This window comes from Lissotriton helveticus, chromosome 12, assembly GCF_964261635.1.
Source record: "Lissotriton helveticus chromosome 12, aLisHel1.1, whole genome shotgun sequence".
Classification (NCBI taxonomy): domain Eukaryota; kingdom Metazoa; phylum Chordata; class Amphibia; order Caudata; family Salamandridae; genus Lissotriton; species Lissotriton helveticus.
In genome coordinates this window covers 286,978,523-287,001,926 of record NC_136073.1, presented here as the reverse complement: position 1 = coordinate 287,001,926, position 23,404 = coordinate 286,978,523, and the positions used below count along the sequence as shown (strand labels likewise).

General features: G+C 42.7%; 1 protein-coding gene across 1 annotated transcript in view; it reads left to right on the top strand.

Annotated features, from left to right (window-relative positions):
- LOC144799981 (ATP-binding cassette sub-family C member 12-like) overlaps positions 1-23,404 on the top strand; it is a 973,671-nt gene that overhangs the window by 407,969 nt on the left and 542,298 nt on the right. The window contains exon 11 of the mRNA XM_078671636.1: positions 15,524-15,595. Coding sequence (XP_078527762.1) covers positions 15,524-15,595 — 72 coding nt within the window. The remainder of the gene's footprint in view (positions 1-15,523; positions 15,596-23,404) is intronic.

Below are 23,404 nucleotides of genomic sequence, written 5' to 3'. Positions count from 1 at the left end.
GGGATCCCAGCTCAACTTATCGCCGAAAGTGACACCCAAATAGGTGAAGACTTTTGTCTGCTCCAGAGGTTTCCCACCCATAAAGACTCGTGCTTTAACGGTCTTGGACCCATGGAGCACCATAAACTTAGTCTTCCCTACGTTAACCACAAGCTCATGTTCGTGGCAAAATTCCTCAAAACGAGACAGAGCTAACTGCAACCCCGGTCTCGTCTTGGATAGTATCAGCATGTCATCCGCGAACATGAGCAGGGGCACCTTTTGGCCGGCGAGCATCGGCGCGTCCTAAAATGTCATTAGAATTTTTTTTTTTCATCATCACGCTTTTAGTATTACGCACATTTGTTCTAGCATTTAAAGCTTTTTGGAGCATTTTGATCACAATTCATGTCACATCATTTATTTGGATTAAAAAAAATGCCTTTCTCCTTTTCATATTTTTCAAGCAGATTGTTTTCATTTGTATGTTTCACTTTTTGCATATCAAATCTTTCTATGACATATTTTTTTTATTTTACTAAGCAGTCTTATTTCTAAATTCTTCTATTATTGAATGAATGAATAAGGCTTTATTCGATAAAAACATATTTTATAGCAAATTACCATACAATTAAAAATACATTTTTCTTTTACAAAACCCTTTTAAAACATTGGTGCTCAGTAAGAACAAGCATTAAAATCCAGTTTGAAAACAGCCATTTAAATAGATAGCAAAAGCCTTTTGGTTCAGATGGACCAAGCCCATCTTAAGAATTTAGAAACACCACATAGAAACAAAGTCCGAGTATCCGACTTCAAAATAGTAGGGCCACAATATGGTGCCGAGTGCCTAATTCTCGGCAGATTGGTTTCAACCAACACTGTCTTGGTACTTCGTATGCACTCAAACAACAAATGGGCAACAGATTCTACTCGTGACGGGCAGACTGGGCAATAAGGTGAGGTTGGAGACGATGCCTTCCAGCGCGCAGTCAATTCATTTACTGGAAGGGTGCCCACTTTAAATTTAAAATACAGCGGTAAAATCAGTTGGATTGCTAATAATGTCAAGGTATGGTTCATAGACGGGCACGTCCTTAAGCCTCAGAAACTCAGTAGTAGTTCTGCCTTGCTTTGAGTTAGTATTGTTACTACTGGTTATCCAGATCCAATACAATTTCTAAAGAGTGGCCTTTGGGGGAGCAGTTCTCAATTCCCAAGCATCTCCAAGGCCCAACTCATATAGTAAGGATTTAACGTCTTTTAACCACTTAATTTGAGACCATCCATGCATTGATATTACCTCCAGAAGACCTTCCGCGTAAGAAGCCAGTTCAGGGACACGCCACAGCCGTGCCCAAAGGAGCAAAGGGCGAATTTGGGCCTGATCTTTGATCGAGTGACATCCTATATCTAAAAGCAACGGTAAGGAAGGGGAACTCATTGGGAGAGCCATAAGATCCTTCAGGAATTTGCTCTTGGATCTGGCTAACAACACCGTGTTACTTGTGCCCCAGAGTTCCGCCCCATACAGGGCCCCCTCACCCCTCTAGCTTTATAAATATCAACAGCTGGGGCAATGGGTTTGGTTGTAGAAGAGCGCTGCTCTTTAAGAAGGGACCCTACTATTCTCTTGTGATTAATAAGCATTTTTTGAATGTGCGCATTCCACTGCATGGAGTCGGTGAGGCGAATATCTAAATATTCAAACTCCGAAACCCTCTCTAGGGGGACAGAGTTTAATAGTGGGGGGCACCTAGTCGTTTGGGTGGGTTCAGAACCAGGTACTTAGTTTTTCCTGTATTGATTATCAGGCCCCTTTGAGTACAAAAGATATAAAAGCTGTCCAGGAGACTCTGCAGGCCCGCAGGGGATTTGGTGATGAGGAGGGTATCATCAGCGAATAGGAGAGTTGGTATACGCTTGCCCGCCAGGGAAGGTGCATCAGATGGAATTTTTAAGAGATGGTCAACCACTCCAGTTACATAAAGAGAGAATAGAGTGGGGGCGAGCACACAACCCTGGCGGACACCCCTATTCACTGGAATCCTGACGTTTTTTTGCCCCTGGTTGCCCCACAGTACCTGGACAAAATTGTCAGAATGTAACCTCACCAACAGGAACAAAATATACGGAGGCATCCCCATTTCAGTCAGAACCCCCCACAGCCCCTCCCGGGGTACTAGGTCAAAGGCAGTCTTCAAGTCTATAAAGGCTAAATAGAGACTGCCCTTGCCCAGTAACACCACCTTCCAATACAGAAGCATCAATCTAAAGGCCTGCTCAATGGTCCCTGTGCCTGATCTAAATCCGGCTTGATAGTCGGATAAGATGTTGTTTTCATCCACCCACTGAAGTACCCTCCCCAAAACCACTTTCCCTGCGACCTTCCGCGAACAGTCAATTAGACTTATCGGGCGATAGTTCACGGGGTCGTCCCGACAGCCCTTCTTAAAAATAGGAACGACCTCCGCCCCCTTCCATGAATCAGGGACTGGCGCACCATTGTTGACAGCATTAAGTAGTGATGTTATTATTCGCCCCCACTCAATCGGATTAGCACGTAGCAAGTCACCCGGGATCCCAGCTGCTTTAAGAGGCACCAAAGATCTTATAACATTCTTAACTTCCTTAAGTGTGAAAGGGTGCCCTATTGGTTCCCCTGGCCGGGTGGTTGGGATAGTATGACGCAAGCGCTGCACCTGGCTCTCTTCCATGGTAGTTCTGTATAGGGAGGAAAAGGGGTTAAACCAGCGCTGGCCCGGGATGTTACTTATAATGAGGGTGTTATCTGGCCTGTCCCTGGTGCTCACTAGGTTCCAGAACGCGCTGGAATCTCTCCCTGCACTAGCTACCTTTAGGTCAGACCAAAACCGGTCTTCCCATTCTTTCTTTGCCTCATTAATAGTCTGTTTGTAATGTAATCTTTCCTCGCTACCCTAATCCTAACCGGGGATTTGCTTTTAACAGCAGCTATTAGTTCAGATTTCTTCCCCCTGCATTTTTTAGTAAACCAGCCCGGAGTATTCTTGCTTCTTTTGCTCTCCGCCACACTAGGATCCCTATTTGGGACTACGAACAGATTTCCCAATTCCTTGACAGTCTCACAAAAGAGAACCGTCACTTCGTTTGTTGTCAGGGAGGGAGATTCCATCCTGGCCTGTGCCATCCCCAGGAGTGCCCCTATGGCTTGGAGTTTCCCCTCATCTAGAGCAACCCTACACCATTTTAGCCGTCTCCCACAATTGGAGGGACGAACTTCCCTGGCGGTAGATGTTTTAGTGAGCAAAATCAAGCCAGACGCCCCTGGCCACAGGTGATATAAGGCCAGGGATAACGGGTTATGGTCACTGTCTGCTGAGGGCAAGACTTCCATGTCATCCATAAATGTCCAAAGCTTAAAATCAAGTAGGAAGTAATCTATCCTAGATGTGCGATTCACCCTGTTATAAGTGTGGGCTCTATTATTACATGAGACAAATAAAGAGATGTCTAATTTATTTTAACTCGTTCAACTTATTTACAGGTAATCTTTTTACTCGTAGTGCTAATTAATGATGGAATTCCCTCCTGTTTGCTGATTGCTCACAAGCAAAACAAAGTAGAAAAATGGCCACCTGCTACATCCTGCTGGTTGGTCTTGAAGCACTTCTTGCTGTTTGAACTCAAACCTATGGAAGGGAGGGATGGTGAACTAGGACTGTGGCAAGGAATATCTAAAGTTTGAGTAAAAAAGATTACGGACAAGTAACTGGGTCATTGCCATCTCCAAAAAAAAAAAAGAAAAAAAAAGACGAAGATGCACAGCATAAAAGTTAAGTGATAGTTTTACTGCGAATTTGGATGAGGTAGGTTGCTCTCACAGGTAGCGTTTCCATCCAGACGCTAACAAATATAGTTCAAATGAGCATACATATAGCTGAATGCATCCCTGTATGAGGCACTCTTTAGGTTCAAAAAGTAGACTCCACTGAAGGTTAGTTCATGTATTCAAAATTTATATATGATGAACAATTTCATTCATTGTATTCAATGTTTCAATTCTCTCGATGTAATGATGAACATCTCATTAATCATAGAATTAATTCCAACTCCAATGCATTTCGGGCCGAAATGCCCTTTATCAAGGAGTACTGTAGGGGACGAAGAAGATATAATGAATAGAGCGAAGGATGAAGATGTTAAACGGAAGTGGTGTTACCGAAACCTCATGTGCAGGTGATGCATTAAATGCCATGCATTGCCATGCTGAGTTAGTCTAAAGTTGTACTCAACTATCGTACTAGTGCCAGTAATTCAAGATCCCATGTAGATTGTATCAAGGGATGTTCAGAATCTTAAAAAAAGTGTGTTATGTGCATCTCCCCCATCTTCCTCTCTCCAGTCCCTACTGGTGGAATGTGTACCAAAACAGATTTCAAACAGCTAGTAAAATAGACGCAGAATGTATTCTGATACACTCTGTGAATTGAATACATACACATTTGGTGGAATTACAGTGTATTCACTGATTTCAGTACCTTCAACACAAAGGGCCTCATTATGATTGCGGATAATCCGCATACTCCGGGCCGGCGGAAGCCACCGCCGGCCCGGAGTATGCGGATTATCCGCCGCAGTGACATAGAAGACCCACCGCCAGATCAGGATGGCGGTGGGAGTGCGGTTGGACCAGCTGCGGATGGCAGGTCCGTCCGCCGCTGATCCGCGGTGTGAGGAGGGCAATTTGGTGATGGTGTCTGCAAGACACCGTCAGCCAAATTAGGAATTAGGAATTAGGAATCCGCCGTGGAAAAGCATGTGGACTTTGGCTTTTGGGGGCCCGTTGCGGGCCCCCAGGGTGTCGGGGCGTGGGGGGTGCACATGGGGGGTACCTATGGTACCCCCCAACATTTACATGCTCAAAGCGGCAGGCACCGCGCGGTGCCTGTCGCTTTGTGCATGTAAATGTAACACATGCAGTTTTAACATTGCGGCGGGTGCTGCTTCAAGCAGCACCCGCTGCAATGTTAAAACATACAGGATGTGACCGCCAGGGTGGCGGTCACATCCTAATTTGCACGGAGGGACCGCCGCTGCCCCTGCGGACGGTCCCTCCACCTCTGGGGTGGCGGACGGACGCAAGTCCATCCGCCATCCTAATCGGCCCCTTAGTCTGAAGAAGATTCAACTCTCACCTGCAATCTATAGTGCTCGGGGTAGACCACATAGTAGCTGCACAAATAAACTTCACTGATACTCCTTTATAAAAAGCCAATGAAGCAGCTACCTGTAATGGGTGAGGGAGGAATGGGCAGGATGCGAGCTCTTGTTAGTGAAGGTTTTATTGAGGCAAACAAATAGTCTGTACAAGTCTTCCCGGAATGCGCGGCCCGGCGCGGGGATCTACTGCGGCTGGTCCTGCGGCTCTTGGTCTTGACAGTCTCGCTTCTCCGAAACCCTTCGGGGCTCCTCCGGGGTGGGGAGTCGTCAAGTTCCGTGGTGCTTCTCGGTAACAAACAAACAAGGAGAAGTGTCGGGGGGGGGGGTGTCCGGAATATATACAAGTGCCAAGGGATGGGAGTGAGGAAATAACCCAGGTGACACACTTGGGACGTCCGTCTAGTGCAGGGGACTGTGCTCAGGGTTAAAGGTATACCGGGACTAGGAAAACCAGTTTACACGGTCTACCCGCCCTTTCTCCCAACCCAACCCGCAATCTTTCCTTGTACCCTGGCAAGCCACACACCTCCCCCGGGTGTGTGGCAGGGCAGCTCGTGTGGACGGTGGCCTCCAGGCGTATTCTCCGTCTCAGGCGCCTCTTCTCTCTCCGTCTCGACTCCCTCCGGTCTTCCTCCAAACTCCTCTTCCTCGGTCCGCACTCTCCTTTCCACGATCTGCTCTTCTTCCGACTCTCCTCGTCTAACACCAACGCTCCGGGTGAACAAGCACACTGCTTCGCTCTTCACTTCCGTATTTGACGTTGGAGCGTCGTCGGTCAGCCCCGCCCATTCCTCCTGAGACAGCGAGTTAAAGGGCCAGTAGGTGTCCTCCTCGTCCGACTGTCTGCCCTCGTAGTTAGCAGCTGTAATGTCATTCTGTGGAAGGCAGAGAAAAGGGGGGGGTATTGTGAGTTTCCCGTCAGGGCCTCAAAGCCCGCGTTCCGGGGGGGCTGTTGTCCTGCTCCGTTACACTACCCCACAAGTGAATCATCCCTAAACAGTCTTTGAGAGGATTCTCCCTTCTGGAACATAGGCCTTAATACTGGTCGCCTTCAACCACCTAATCAGTGTGGAAGTAGATGGCTTTAATCCTTGGCAAGTAAACCCTAAAGGGACAAACAAAGAGTACCCTTCTTGGATAGGATTGCTCTTCTGGCATAAATGGTGAGTGCTGGATGAATATCTAGAGTATGCAATTTTCCATTCTTCAGAGGAGCTCAGGTTGGCATGAAAATAAGGGTGAACTAGATCCTGAGACACATGAAATGTAGACCACACCTTAGGTATGAAAGATGGGTCAAGCCCTAAAATCACCTTGTCTGCAAAAAATCAGACAAGAAGTGTTTAGATTGAAATAAATCACCTAACTTCCTAATCCTACACCGGAACAGATAGCTACCAAAAACATCATCTTATATGCAAACATTTTATGGTCCACTAGGCCTAGAGGTTTAAAGGATGGAGAATGAAGAGCCTTTAAAACTAAGGATAGACAGCAATAGGGTATAGGATGGTGTAATTAGGGTCTTTTCAGAGGCTCCCTAGGAACATACCTACCAGATTAACTATAACAGATCAATCTGCTTCTCTAACGGCTTGAATAGTTGCCCACTGTCTTATAAGGGTGAATACAGCTAATCCCAAGAGGAAGCCATCTATCAGAGAGCCTACTTTCTTGCTGGATCACTTGAGATGGGGAAATACCCCATTGGTATTCATGATTTTGAGAAAGATTCCCAATCATGCCTATAGACTTTCAAGGTCGCTAAACATCTGGGCTGCTGAATATCCACTGAAACATCCACAGAACATCTATAAGACCTGAAGTTTAACCGCCAAGATCCAAACCCCCTGATGTGAAGTCAGAATTCTCAATCGAGATGTATTATTTGGATATATCCAGGGAAGGGTGTGCCTTGAAGCCTGTGAAGATAGGGAAACTAATTCTTGCCAGGCAAGTAGGGGCTACCAACAATACCCAAGCTTGACCTTAATGAATCTTCTGAGTAAACCTCTGGAGTAGAGGAATTTGCAGAGAAAGATACAGGAGTCCTTCGGGCCATTATATTGATGTAACACCCCAGACTAAGTTGGACTGCTCTAGAGAAGAAAATTGCTATAGAAGAGAATTTTGCACCTGTGCAGAATGATCCAATCAAGGGACTCAAGTTTCTGAGTCAATGTCTCAAATACCTTTGGGTCCAGACACCAGAAGGTCAACGTTAGAGATAACCATTTCACATGATCTGTATGAGAGTTTTTTCCCCTGGAAAATAGACCCCACTGAGATTAATTAGAATGTTCTCCACCCAAATTCTTAAATCATTAACTACTAGAACCAATATTCAGGATCCTGTCCCCCTGTTGGGTTATTAGGCACCTGGCCACCATATTACCTTACTAACTCTGACTGCATGTCTCCTCAGAAACTGAGAATAATTAGTTAGTACTATTTTAATACTTAGCAATTTAATGACATGTAATGTTCCTGGGGACGTCATTTGCCTAGCATTTCTAGTGGCACTAGGATTGCTCCTCATCCTGTCCCAACTGCATTCATGATAATTATCTTTGAAAGCAAAATCTGAAAGGGGAAACCCTTGTTTAGATTTTCTGCATTGAGCTGCCACTATAAAGAGAGTATGATCTGATAAGTCACAGGTATCAGATGCTCGGAAATCTGGGATAATGGGCTCCAGTGCTCTAGCACAATGTTTCCAAGACTGTGGGTTGCAAACCAATTTTTAGTTGGTTATGGCAAGTCCAGGCAATAAATTAAGGTGCCTTTAATTTCTGCATTTTTCTTGTCACATTTGCGGCACTTCAAAGACAGAACTCAAATGTCAGGCTATGTCTTCTTACAGATTGCTGCTTATTTTTTTATCATTATTATTATTATTATTTCGAGATTTTTATTGCGCATACAAATACCCAAAGGTGTCTCGGCGCATATGAAGGCTAAAACGATCAGACAGCAACTTACTGGTTAAACAACCATGTTTTTAAGAGCCTACGAAAGCTCATCAGATTGGGGGCAGTTTTAATCTCCAATGGCAATAGATTCCAAAGTTTGGGTGTAGCCACCAGAAAGCGCCTGTCTCCCCAGGTAGCAGTTCTTGTACGAGGCACTGGAAGGAGGCAGGTGTTGGCAGATCTAAGCTGCCTCTTGGGGGTGTACAGCTGAAATGCTTCTATCAGGAACTTAGGTCCGACGCCATGCACTGCCTTATAGGCAATACAGAGGGCCTTAAATTTAATTCGGCTCTCTACTTTTAGCCAATGCAGATGACGAATGGCGGGAGTAGTGGACTGGCGACGGGGGATGTCAAGAAGAATCCTTGCAGCCGCATTCTGTATGGACTGCAGCTTCGATAGAACAAGTTTTTGAGTATTTAGAAAGAGGGCGTTCCCGTAGTCAATTTTTGAAAATACTAGGGTGGAAACCAGGGTCTTCCCAGCTGAAGTAGGGAGGTAAGGCAGTAATTTTTTGATTTTCTTTAGAATAAAGAACGCAGATGACACAACCTTGTTGACGTGAAGGCTGAATGACAACTTGCTATCAAAAATAACTCCCAGATTTCTAGCCTTTTCTACCGGGATGGGTGGAGAACCAAGCTGGACAGGTCACCAGATGGAAGACCATTCCGGAGAAAGCTTGCCGAAAGTCATGATCTCGGTCTTGTCCGAGTTAAGCCTCAGACAATTGGAGGCCATCCAAGTACTAACAGCAAGCATGGCCTTTTGGAAGTTGGCTGCCACCACTGGGCCGTCCTTGTGGATTGCCAGGACCAGTTGGGTGTCATCTGCGTAGGATGTAAGTCGCAATCCATGGGCCTTTATTACCCTCGCTAAGTCCGCTACGTAGATATTAAATAGCGTGGGACTTAGCGAGGAGCCCTGTGGGACTCCACAAGGTAGTGCAGAGACAGGAGAGTAGAAATCACCCAACTTCACTGTCTGGGTACGGTTGGCCAGGAAAGATGAAATAAGATCCCTGGCCATACCGTTTTCCCCAGGGCTGCGACACGGTCGACCAAAATAGCATGGTCGACCGTGTCGAAGGCTGCAGACAAATCCAGGAGAATCAGGACGGCCACACCTCCCTGGTCCATGATGGCTCTAATCTCATCTGAGGCCTTTATTAAGGCGGTCTCGGTTCCATGCCCTTTCCTGAAACCAAACTGCGTTTCGTCGAGAAGTTGGTGAGTGTCGACGAACTCTGAGAGTTGTTTGTTCATCAAAGATTCGCATATTTTGGCAGGAAAGGGGAGACACGCAATAGGTCTATAACTGGCCACAGCTGTGGGATCCAGGGAGGGTTTTTTCAAAAGAGGTTTTATCACCGCCTTCTTCCATGAGGTTGGATATTGACCAGTTTGAAATGCGGTGTTGCAAATTTCCATAAGTGGCCGCGAAATCACTTCGCTAAGGTTAGCCATCACAGAAGGAGGGCAAGGGTCCAAGGGGGAGCCAGACTTAATAGTAGAGATGAGTCTGCTGATATGGTCTTGCGTGATGGGGGCAAAAGAGGGAAGAAGATCGTGATCATGGGGACTGATGTTTTCAAACTCCTCTCACTTTGCAGTCGGAGAAAGAAAAATAAAGTGCCAGATGTACAACCATTTTTAGCAGTTGCAAATGGAAAATTGGCCCGTTTGCGACTGATAAAAAGGATTGCGTTATTTACAAACCCTATTTGCGAATCAGTGACGTGCGAAATAGGGTTTGCGAGTTGCTATAAGGAAGGGGAATGCCAAGGGCAACCTTTCCTAATAGCAAGTCGCACTCGTATGTACGATTGTTTTGTAACCACATTTGCGGTCGCAAAACACTTGCAGTTTTCCACCTATTTTAAGTAGGTTTTAAGCCAATTGTAAACGGGAACGGGTTCCCAGATGAGCCCTACCCCTTTGTGAATGGATGCTAAAATATGTTTAACTGCTTCCGTGCGGCAGGAATTCCAGACATGTGCTGGGCATTCCAATCGCGGGCATGGTCATCAGCACTGCCCAACCGTGACTCATGATGGAATGGTTCCGTCACGAGCATGGAAGGGGTTAAGAACCACTGCCTACTCTTATAAAAAAATAAACAGAAACATTCAATTTTTCTTTTTTAAATGCATTAACTGCTTTATCAGTAATAGACATGGCAGGCTGCTGACCTCAGCCATTCAAAATAGGTTGCAAATTGTGACCTGCCTCATGAATAATGAGGCAAGTCATTTGCAAACCATTTGGTAATCGCAAACAAAGTCTCAGACACTGTTGTACATTCCATTTTGCCAGTTGCAAATTGCCATTTGCAAAACATCGTAATTTGCGACTCGCAAAATGGAATTGTCGTACATCTGGCCCAAAGTGAATTATGTGACAATCTTGCTGGGGGACAGAAAGTGCAAAAGGTTTGGCTGTAGGATATAATTTTGTAACACAAAATAAAATGTAAATACCTGTAAATTAACTGTACACATTCATCAGTTACGAATGCTAGAATGAAGCAAATTCTTTGGGTATTCTGAAGTGTAACGGAAGCAAAGCTTTTAATGGGATCAAAACAAAAAGGCACTTTACTTGGTGATACACAAATAATAAATATTCACTGAAATCCGATTTTTACACATCATTTGTGTGCAATATAGTTTTATCAATAAAACTGTGTCTGTGCATATTTAGTGTCTGTTTCAAAATAAAATGTGCGGTCTGTAAATAACAGTGCGCTGAAACTTGAAACTTTAGTTATATTTTAAAAATCACCCATTTGATATCCATTAAAGCTAGGTTGGTTGCAGAAATGTGTCACTCTAAAAAGTGGATTGTGGTTCTAAAAAGTTTGGGAAGACCTCATCTAGTAGGTGTCTTACTAATTTGTATAAGTGTAAATGAGCCAATAGGATCAAAGATACTGTGGAAGCTGCCATCTCTTGCATGGCTAGCCATTCCCTTCCTTTAGCCCATTGTCTGGAAAATGGGCCCTACAAAAGGGATATCAGTTTCACCCTTCTGTAGCCTGGCAAACATATTCTTCCCACCACCCGAATTAAATAAAGCTCCAATGAACTGGATTGATTGTACTGGGATGAGATGCAACCTGGAGAGGTTTATTGGAAACCGTGTTCCTACAGGATCTTAAGCATCATTACCACATTCTCATATATCTTAGAAAGAGAAGGAGACACAATCAACCGGGTAAGGGAAGAGTAAAATTCATAAAGATTGTAAAAAACCTACCACAGGAGAAAAGAGTCTTGTGAACACCCTGGACGCTGTTGCCAGACCAAACGGAAGGGCCTGGAACTGATAAAGGTTTTCTTGGATACAAAATGTTAGGAACTTCTTGGATAATTTGTGCATCAGCACATGCAGGTAGGCATCTAGTACGTCGACTGAAGTCACAAAGTCCCCATGCTTCAAGAAGTAAATGAAAAAGTTGTTTTCTTGAATGTCTGATGTAGACTGAATGTTTTGACATTCGCTAAGTCTAAAATTTGTCCGAACCCTTATGATAACTGCAATACCAGAAAGGCTGAATGTCCCCATTGGTCTCTAGGCAAAGACATATATAGAAAGACCTCTTAAGAGTCCTGACCAAATTTGACCTGTTACCATGAAAAATAATTTCTGGGGACCATTTGTTTGAAATGGGACTTTCCCGGAAAATATTTCAGTCAAACCTCAGCTGGCATCTGGACAGTCAGGGCTTGGCAGGGGCTGGTGGACTAGTAGTCTGGATTTACTGGGAGCAGGATTGATTTTAGACAGGGATCCCCAGGCCACGACCTCTCCCTTGAAAGGACTAGGATGAACCTCTTGCTGTAGAATCAGGTAAAAATGGGCATTTGGTCAAAATATCGAGTTATAAATATTGGGAGACACAAATATAAAAATTAAAATATTGTGATACAAAAATATTGTGATGCAGATATATTATTACACATACATGCATGTATAAACATACACATGTGTGTGTTTCTGTAAGTATATAGTTATATATCTTTGAATATTATTGAGATGTATTTAACTAACATTATATTAATGGCATATATTAAAACATTTAAGATTTACTACTATAAACAATATTTATATAAATAATTATTATTTGTGTTTGGTTTCAAATGATATTAGTGCAAAGCCACATATTTATTTTCGATAATTTTGTACATTATAAGGATGGGAAATAGATATTTTTGTAAACAATATTTTTGACACAACATTTCTGTTACACAATATTGTTGATTCTGGTATGCCAGTAATCTGTCTAAATGCCCTCTTGTATGGCGCACATCTTCCTCAGAAGGATGATCGCACCAGCAAATTATGATCCTCTACCAAAGAGTCTGTCTCCAGAGAAGAGGAGATGCATCAGTAATGCTTTCTGAGAAAAACTTGCCTTCCATGACCACATATATAAGTGTTTTCTGACTTCTACTGCTGCTCCAGAAGACAAGGTGTCTGTTCTCAGCAAATCAAAAGAAACATCAGATACAAAACACACCTGTTGTTCTATGATGGTAAGGGCTGGAGTCAATCTGAGCCATCTTAGATCTAATCCACTAAGAGTTGGAAGTCTTTCAACAGAGACTGAATTGTATAGTTTTGCTTGGGTGCTAATTCTGATAAAAAAGTTTGAAGCCGCATAGGACTATTTAATCAATGCTTCCAACTTCCTATTTACTGCTTCAGGATAGAGGGCCTCTTCCTAAATTATAATCACTTGGGAGAAATGTCCCATTAAAAGAGAGTCTGTTTTAGCTTTAAAAGCAAGACCTCCACTGCATAGTTCTCTAAGGGATATCTGAGGACCAAAAACCACCTTGGAAAATGCTGGAGGTCTATCCTTCCACTGTGATGTCAGTATTTTATAGCTGCATGTGCTGGGAGAGATAGATTCAGGCTCTCTTTACTCGTAGTGACTGAAGAAATCCTCTTCATTAGACGAGTCTGTTTTTTCTGGTACTCTTAGTTGTAGCAATAACTCTGATATCTTCTGACCTTTTACAAAATGCCCCTTGATGTACTCGTCATGAGCATAGTCCTGGTATCATCAATAGAATCAGTAGAAACCATGAGCACTATAGGAGGAGGGGCTACTTCTCAGGTCGTAAATGCTGCCTCCTCTGCACTCTCAATCATTTTCTGAATGGCCTCTAAAGAAATTGTGCCCTGTTGTAAAGGCGGAACATGTCTCCTCATCATGAGAGGAAGGCTCTACATGCTTTCTTTTCATGGTTGCCTTCATCCACCATGATGATCCATATAGCAAAAAGGAATGTTTCTTCACTAAATAGTAGGGGCCTAGCAACCAAATCTCATTTCAAAGGGGAGCTACAAAAATAAAAGTGAAGAACCTCTTAGGACTGTATTGCACACACATGCTTTATCCAGTAAGAGGCTTCAGGGTATTTAGACACTGCAGCATACCAACACACTCTCCAAAAGTTGGGCCACTGAAGCATGCCTATTGCGGCTGTCCACTGTCCATGCATGACAGCTAGAGCATAACGCGTGGTCGAGGGAACAGTGATTAATGTACAAACAGAGATTGGCCGCAAAGCCATTAATTTTACCATGAATTTAAATGTACCTCATTCTGCCTTGTTTGCTGGGATGCAGGGGCATCGTGAATACCCCCCCCCACCCCCTCCCCCTAATTTAGCAGCTAAAGCAGGAGTGGAGTTCTTGATGATTCTCTTCTGTCTGCAGCTTAGAAGAAATAAGACTCCAATTATTGAGTAAAAGCACTGATGGATAGGTGTGTGAGCGAAAGTGTGGATGGGTGAGTGAAAGGGTGGATAAATGAGTGAAAAGATAGTTGTAGCCGTGGATGAGTGAATTAATGGATAAACAAAAGGGGAGTGGATGGATTGATAAGTGAATGAATGAAAGTGAGGATAGATGGATGGATGAAAGGATGAATGGATGATGAGAAAGTATGGATGGATTAGTGAAAGAGTGGATGGATGTATGGGTGAAGTGAAAGGGTGGATATATGGGCGGAATAAAATAGTGGTTAGATGGATGAGCAAAAGGATGGATGCATTGATGTATGAATGGGTGGATGGATGAGCAAAGCATTGATTTTGGGAGACAGTGAACCCCCTACATTAGAAGCTACAGCAAGGTGGACTTCTTGATGGGACTCTTCTGTCTGCAATTTGTAGACAAAGAAGAGTGAGTGAGTGAAAGGATGGATGTGTGAGTGAAATGTTGGATGGATGGGTCAGAGAAAGGATGAATAATGGGTTGATGTGTAGATGAATAACAACTTAAAGGATGGATGAAAGGATGGATGAGTGAAAGAATGGATGGATGAGTGAAAGGGAGAATAGATGGATGGATGAGTGAAAGAGAGGGTGAAGGGATTGATAGATGAGGGAAAGGGAGGATGAACAGATGGATGTAGTGAAAGGGTGTAATAATGGCTAGAGTAAAAAGGTGGATGAGCAAAAGGGTGGATGGATGAGTGAAAGGATGGAAGGATGAGTGAAAGGAAGGATGAAAGTGTGGATGATGGATGAGAATGGATGAGTGAAAGGGAGGGTGGATGGATGGATATGCAAAAGAATGGATGCATGAGTGATAGTATGGATGATTGGATGGCTAAGTGAAAGGATTGATGGATGAGTGAAAGGGAGGACAGATGGATAAAATGCAAGGATGAGTGAAAGGATGTATGGAAAGAATTGGAGATGGATGCATACGTTTTGGATGTGGATGGGCGATGGACATAATGGTGAAGATTTAATGGCTGATAAAATATGAAGGTTACATTTTGGATATCAGCAAGCGGATGGAAGGATGAATGGATAGATGCTTGGAAGGAAGCAAGCTCATCTGTGGGGGTTGTGATGACTTGCTTTGTTTGCTTGGTACCGTAAGATCTTTGGTTCGAAGTGGGGGTATTTTTCATTTTCTGGCTGTTCCCTTGCTGTGATAATAAAAAAGGAATCGGGAAGTGCTAAAGGCCCAACCCACCATTGTAGGATAAAGAAGGAAGTAGTGGGTAGCTATTGTTGTAGTGTGTTTTTCTTTTGAGTGATCGGGAAATGGGAGGCGACTCCACCAGTAAGGACTGAGAAAAGGAGGACCAGGGAGGAGGTAACTGCTTTCAAACTGCATTTCTGAATAGCATGTACAGCATCAAAATGCTCAAAAATATCTTCTTGATCGTTTAATTTATTTCCATAATCCAGTTCTTCAACTGGATGGATAGTAATTCATAATTGACGCTGTCGAACACATTGCATTTTATTTTTATATTCTAAAAAAATATATAATTTACTTACTGCAAATTCTTATATTCTAGATAATAATGTAACATTTCTCAAAATGTTTCTGTTGCAGGGAAAGCTATTGGGGATTTGTGGAAACGTTGGAAGCGGGAAAAGTTCTATAATTTCAGCGTTATTAGGACATGTAAGTTCATAATCAGCTGCCATAAAATGTGTGATTCTTAAGAATGTGTTAATTAGTTTAAATAGAACATAAACAATCAAGAGCATTTTATAATTGCCATAATTAATTAGAAACAAATTGTGTTTCAATGTTGCATATACAGATTGAAGAGATGCACTATTACCACCAGGCATCCAAATATCATTTGCTAAAAACATGCATGCACACAACCTCTGCAGTGAAAATGTATTTGTGTCTTCTGTCCTGAATATGAAAGCAAGGACAAAAAGAGAAGAGACCTTATATTTGCTCTAAGTGTGTAGTTCAAAGGGAAAACAAAATCCTTTCTGGACCTCACAATGTTATATGCCAAAACTTTCACCTTTGTTATCCTTTCTAGCTGACATGTTTCAATGATTTTAAGTTAGACCCTTTTATAGCTGACCCTTCTTGTATCACCAAGGGTTTCCGCTATCTCTAGCATGTTTAACTCTTTACCAATCAATCATCATTATTCAGTATTCTATTGATTGCCAGTACTAAGCCAGTAACAAATTCAACTTTACATTTGGATCAGTTTTCAAGTCAACAAGGTCTTTCTTTTAAAAAGACACAAGGTTACTGAAGCAGTTTAGCCCATAAGACCTAATATGTTATAAAACCTGATAAAGAACCGATGGAAAGGTTGCTTAACCACATAAATCAAGATGGCTGCCTTCTGATGGGTCCCGGCAGTGATTGCCCATAATTGCCATATTTTAAAATGATAATGGGCTAATCTTACTGTGTGTACCAATTTATGGTATTTTTTTGTTGCAGAGTTTTATAGAGTGCTTTACATAGCACCAGTTACGTTACATGAGGACACAGATTCATTTTTGTTAGGCACGGGGAGATTAAGTGATTTGCCCAGAATCACAGGATGTTTGGCGTCATTACCAAGACTCGAACCCAGATCCCCAGGTCCGAGGTCGAGCGCCTTAGCCGTTAGTCGTTAGCCGTTACTGCTGTCGCTTCGGAGGGCTATGTTTGCTGCTCCTTGGTTCACCAATTTAAGGGAGCTTTCTTTCTTAAGCCTTTCACCGGTGTCTGCCTGCAGGTGCAGCCGAGTGTATGGAGTCACTTTGAGATAAGCCCGCGGGTGAGGGCTTGGTCACCCCCACAGCTGGTTTTAGCTGCTGCACAGCTCAATACCAAAGTCTTCTTTTTCTGTCTGAATAACTTTTTGTTTATTCTTGCCCCTTGCCTTTATATTAATTATTATAATTTTTTTAATATGGAAGCCAAAAATATCCATGCTATGCACAACAAACGGCAAAATACTTCTCCGCTGTTAAATCTAAATTAGTAGAAGCTAATGAACTGCCAATATCCACATTACTTGAGGAAATACAAGCTGTTTGCTCTGATACTTTTGCGTCAGACATCAAAAATATACGTAAAAATATGGCTAGCCTCTCTATTTAAGTATCAGACAATGTAATAAAAATTCAAGGTAATAAAACAAAAATTTACATCATCATAACTATGGCCGCAAAAATAGTACCAATGAGTACATTATTACTTGACTTAGAAAATCGTAATCATCAGTACAACTTGCATATATATGATTTACTGGAAGATGTGGAAGGTAAAGACTGTAGGTTGTACTTGGAAAATCTTTTGCCTGGTCTTTTACGCATAACATTTCCAGAAAAATGTGAGATTGATAAGGTGCACAGAATTCCTTCTTATCGCCGTGTTATCTAAATAAAAGCCACATCACATGATATTTAAAGTTTTATATCATCACCATCCAGTGCCGATATGGAAGGCGGAAAGAGATATTCAATCCTTAAAGGTTAAGGGAATACAAAGGTAATTCATCAGGACTTTGCCAAAGAAACTGTTAACATATGCAAAGAGTTTGCTGATCTTCAACCAAGATTGAGAAACTCTGATTTTAAATATGGACTGTTCGACCCATCAACTATGCAAATTTGGAAAGATGGTTTTTTGGAGTCCTTTCAGCATCCAGAAAATCTTCGACTCTTCTTAGATCAACAGTCACAGCTTTCCATGGAGACAAATGAGTCTGTTACTTGAAAATTTGGTTTAAATTTCTCATAATTAGCCTATTTAGCAGAGTTCTTTATAAGGGCATGTAGCATCAGGTCATTCATGTAATGCTTGTGAATGATCCAAAGTACTATTTATGTATCATTATGTTGTTTGTGTTTGTCTCCGTCTTCCTTTTTCTCTTCTTTACACTGTTAGAGCTACGTCTTCTTCTTTCAGACTATCTGGTTCTTTCATTTAATTTAATTTCCTTTCTCTTTTTATGACGATGTCTAATATTAGGTATTAAAATGGTTTCTTTTAATGTTAAAGGTTTTCTACACCCTGTTAAACGTACTAAGGATTTAGATTACTTAGCCAGACATAAGGCTAATATTTGTTTACTTTAGGAGACCCATATAGATGATACTATTTTTTAATCTTCCATGAACAAAAATGGGTAGGCATATTATTCCTTCTCCTGTGCACGTTAGGTAAAATGGAATTACTGTTCTCTTGGCAAAATAATTATATCTTCAAATTTTCAACAAATGCTCTGATTCTAAAGGGCGTTTCCTCATTGCTAACGTTGAAATTGACAATACAATTTTGTAGCAAATTAATGTGTACAGTCCCACCAATGATGACCCTGAGTTTTAGTCTCTTTTTACTTCTGAAGCACTAAAATTGGGTAATGTACCCCTTATTATTGGAGGAGACTTTAATCTTATATGTGACCCCTTGTTAGATAAAATTTTCCAAACCAAATACCGTCTTCAAAAGCTTTTTTCACTCTAGAATCTTTTTTAAAACCACTAAATTTATAGATGTTTAGCGTCTGCATCATCCAACAGACAAACAATTCACTTTCTTTTCCACTCCTCATAATTCTTATTCTTGAATTGATTATGTATTAATATGCCGTGATTTAATACATTCTGTTTTTAATCCTATTATTCTGAATATTGATAGTTCTGATTGTCTGCTAATCTCTTGCAGTTTATGTACTACCTCTTCTCAACCATCTCAAGGTAGATGGCGCATGAATTAGACTGTTCTCCTTAATGAAGAAAACAGGCCAAGAATTTGGGCGGCAATTTATGACTAGTTTTCATCTAATCCTGATGGTTCAACGTCAGTTGTCACTCAATAGGATGCATGTAAGGCACATGTTAGAGGAGAGATGATATCTATTATGGCACATGATAATAAATCATTTTAGATAAGCAAATAGGTAAATACAAATGTCTATTTATTAAATTTACTCACTTTGTAATGAACTAATCTCAATTCTCTGTAAAAGAGCGGGTATACAGATTTCCAATAACAAAGTTTGATTTTGTTTTAATGCTAACAGATATGGCAGATATTTGGCCAATTATCTATGTATTAAGAAAGATAAAAATCAAATTAATGCTAGTCAAACACCTAGTGGTCAAATGGCTTTATCTCATGAAGAAATAATGAATGATTTTATGAATTAATATTCAACTTTATATATACCTCCTCCAAATGATATAATACATATTGACAGCTTTTTGGATAACTGTGGTTCACCTAGACTTTCACCGTCAGTGGAAGTAAATTAGATTTACAATTACTTTGGATGAAGTACATTCAGCTATTACATTTCTAAAGTTACCTAAATCTCCAGGGACAGAATTATAAATAATTTTCTCCTCAGCTTTCTTCTCATGTGCTCAATCTATTTAACCACTTTAGTACTAATGGATCAACTTCTGGGTCCTTTAATGAAGCGTTGATGATAGCCTTCCTGAAACTAAAAAATACCACTCTTTAGTAACTAATTATCGGCCTGTCTCTTTAATTTATCAAGATTGTAAACTTCACATAAAAGTTCCTACACCTAAGTTGACTTCTGTGCTTCCTAGCATAGGGGCCTATTAGGATGGCGGACGGACCTACGTCCGTCCACCACCCCAGAGGGAGGAGGGACCGTCCGCAGGGGCAGCGGCGGTCCCTCGTGCCAATTAGGATGTGACCGCCACCCTGGCGGTCACATACTGTATTCTTAACATTGCAGCGGGTGCTGCTTGAAGCAGCACACGCCGCAATGTTAAAAAAATGCATGTTTACCTTTGTATGCACGAAGCTGCAGGCACCGCGTGGTGCCTGCCGCTTCCTGCACGCAAAGGCAGGGGGGTACCATAGGTACCCCCCATGTGCACACCCACCCCCCCTTACCCCTGGGGGCCCGCAACGGGCCCCCGAAGACAACACCGTATGCCTTTCCACGGTGGAAATGCCGCCGTGGAAAGGCATATGACCGCACCTATCCTAATATGGCTGGCGGTGTCTGATAGACACCGCCAGCCATGTTAGTGCTTTTCTGCCGCGGTCGGAAGGCGACCGCGGCAGAAAAGCGGCGGACGGAAAATAGATCCCCCAGCCATCCTAATCTGGCGGGGGGTCTTTTTCCAGTCAGCAGCGGATAATCCGCATCCTCTGGGCCGGCGGTGGATTCCGCCGGCCCGGAGGATGTGGATTATCTGCAATCATAATCGGCCCCATAGTGTATATTGATCTATCTGTTTTTTATGAAAAATAGGCACTCTATTAATAATGTTAGATTACTGTTTCATGCGATTGAAGCTGGGTCATTACTACCTTCATCCAGCTGGTGTCTTGGCATTAGATGTGAGGTCCAGTGGGGAAGGCCCGACTTTGACATTCTGGAAAGAGAAACACAATATCAAAGCCTGGTGTTGGTAAATCAGGTCCATGATATATGGTAAATATCATCCAGAAATCAAGAAGGATGTGGGCTTATTTTTCTAAGTGATTAAACACCATGCCCACACATAGATTATTAACACTTGTCATGCCCTTTGTTTTAGTTACACTGCCACATAAACAAGGGCACTGCTGGGCTCACTATTTCTAAATGGGCTGTTAGTCTTACCAATTGCAGTGCCTATACATAGAATAACAACATTTGGATTTGTCTTGCATTAGAACGCAGGCACCCGCAGCTATGCTATGCAAGTCCAGGCAATGCCTGACTCCGGATAGTGAAACAAAGCGCATGCGCATCAGATGCATGCACGTCGGATGCATGCGCGTTAGATACTCTGTTTCTTTTCCACACCCATAAGCGGGGAGGCGAACTGGAGGCACACACGCTCTCCTCCCATGGGACGTGGTCATTGAGCCTCTCTCCTGAACCATGCCCAATGACCTGGGAGGTAGTGTTCCATAGTGGTACATGCTATGGAGAATGGAAGCAGTAAACTCACTTCCTTAAACCAGTGCTTAATTTGTGCCTGTGCTTTCCAGTGCTTAGCACCAGCACTTATTTTTTAGGGCTGGGACCACACGTGATATTAGCTCACTACTTTCCAGTACTGCTACATTCACGCTGTCTTCCTGGTAAAGGGCTGATATCCCACTGAAAATCCATTCCTGGGTTTCAATTTTGGGCTGATTTGGCGTGGATTTGCGCGTAAAATATTTGGATTTGGATGACCCGGCTGCCCTCCAGAAACTGCCTGGGTGAGGTCCTAGTCTCAGCCGAACTAACAGCAATCATAGCGCTAGTGGGCTACCAATGAGTGATTGAATATGGATTAACAGCCCGGCCCTGTCCCTCCTTGGAGAATCGGCAAGTGTTTCCTCCCGAGTCAGACCAATACGGATTAGTGTTTCCACTTTCCACCCGCCCCAGCGCACTGCACAGCTGCTGCACTAGCCTGTCACCTCAAGAAGCTAGCAGTTTTAAAAGTTTTAAAACCAAAAGGCAGTAAGTAATGATTTAATTTTCGTAATATGCTCAAGTATGCCTTGTTTAAAGGTTGAGGTACATGCTCAGAAAAGTGTAACCTCTCATTTCTTGCGCTTGTTTTTATTTAAAAGTAGCATAAGGCTACAAATGTGCTTTTTATTGCTTAGAGAGCGATCAGCTGCCTGCCGCTCAGTGCATCGGACACAACAACGAGGATGTTTATTGTAATACTTCCTAAATACTGAGACACCCAGCCTCCCATGTCGAAGCACTGGCAATCGCCCCCTTCTGGTAGGAGGCCTGAACCCGCCGGATGGAAACAAAGTTCATATGCCCAGCTCTTCGTGTTGGCGGGAGCAGGAGGGCACTTCTCCGGCCCCCACTTGACAAAGAAAACGTCATCCACCGACTTATGAGGGTGCGAGGGGGCCGAGGCACACTTGTCTGGTTCTGCCAGGGTCACCGAGCCACAGTGACTGGACTCCGCTCTGCCAGCAGTCAGACTCCTCTGCCTGAAGCTGCTCGCCAGCTGCAATGACTAGGGCAGTAAGTGTGAACTGCACTGATGCATGATTTGTGGCAACTTAAAACTGTCCTGAGCTCCTTCGATAGTGCCCCTGGATGCCTAAGTAGCATAGTAAACCACCGGTAAGTAGGGTTGCCACCTTTTACAAGGAAATACCTGCCATTTTTTCACCTCGTTTTAAGATTTAAGAGTCAAAATTGATATACAATGTTATAAAAATAGTCTTTCTAAAGTTTATTTGTTTTTATAGATCGCCTTTGTGTCTGATTTGGAAAGGGTCAAACATGATATTAAACACTTCCTTAAACACACCCTTGACCAGACAACCAGGCACCATCTGACGGAGACACCGGACCTCATCCAGGTGTCACTGATATACCACTAATCAACAACAATTACGTATTTAGGGGCACTATATAAGACCGCTCCCTTCCCACCACCATTAATCGATGGGGAGGTGAAGAGGACAGCTGTAGGATACAGAGCGGAAGGTGCTCCAAAAGACAATAAAAAGTGTGTATGTTGTGTGGATGGATGTGAGAGTGTGCTTAAACGCGCTGGTCAGTTTAAATCCCTCTACCACCCTTAGAGGGTAAAAGTTTTATTGATGTTGTATGGGGTCTGTCCCCCATTGTTCGCCATTCTAAATGTGGGGGCTGCAATAACTGTGATTTGACTATGGAAGGTAAAAGTTTCACGTTTAACAATATTACGGTTCACAGCCAGTCCTTTTCAAATTGCAATACTCCAAACGTGATTTACTTGATCCAGTGCCCTTGCCCCAAAGTATACATAGGGCAAACGACGCAAAAGGTCAAGATAAGGATTGGGCAACACAGAAGTCGCATCCGATGCGGTACTCCAAATGCCCCATTGGTGGACCATTATGCTAATGCCAAACACAATGAGGATGACATAAAGTGGACTGTCCTTAAAGCACTGAAATTACCTTCGAGGGGGGGCAACATGGGACAGTTATTGAATAAAGAAGAACTGAAGTCCATCATCCAGTTTAACTCTATACAGAACGGACTCAACAGGGCAGAAGATTGGACTACGCTCCTGTAAAACCACGGCCCAATCCAGCAGACCAAGGAGACAATTGAGTCTATGCTGCCAACCCGTTTGTCTCTTCTCAGCCCCGAAAAGTCAGTACTTTATTATTGACTAGTTAAATGGACCAAGGACCTCCACTTATCAGTCCTAACATAGTGGCAAAATGCATGAACAATTTTTGCTTAACTTCTTGTGTCAACATCGGTAGGCCATTATGCTCAAATCAGATAATTTGTGGTTACACTAATGGTAACTGTATATTACCTTATATGTCCACTTTGCTTCTCTCGAATAACTGTGTGCATTGTAACCACTGAACCGATGACTGTTTTGAAAATATGACCTTGATCGATATTGATTCATGTTGGTTTATAAATTGTAATTATGCTCTCTAGATTCACCCATGGTATGCATGAGACCTGGCCCAAGGTATGCACAAGTCTCTTCACTCGCACCCTTTCGCCGTTTT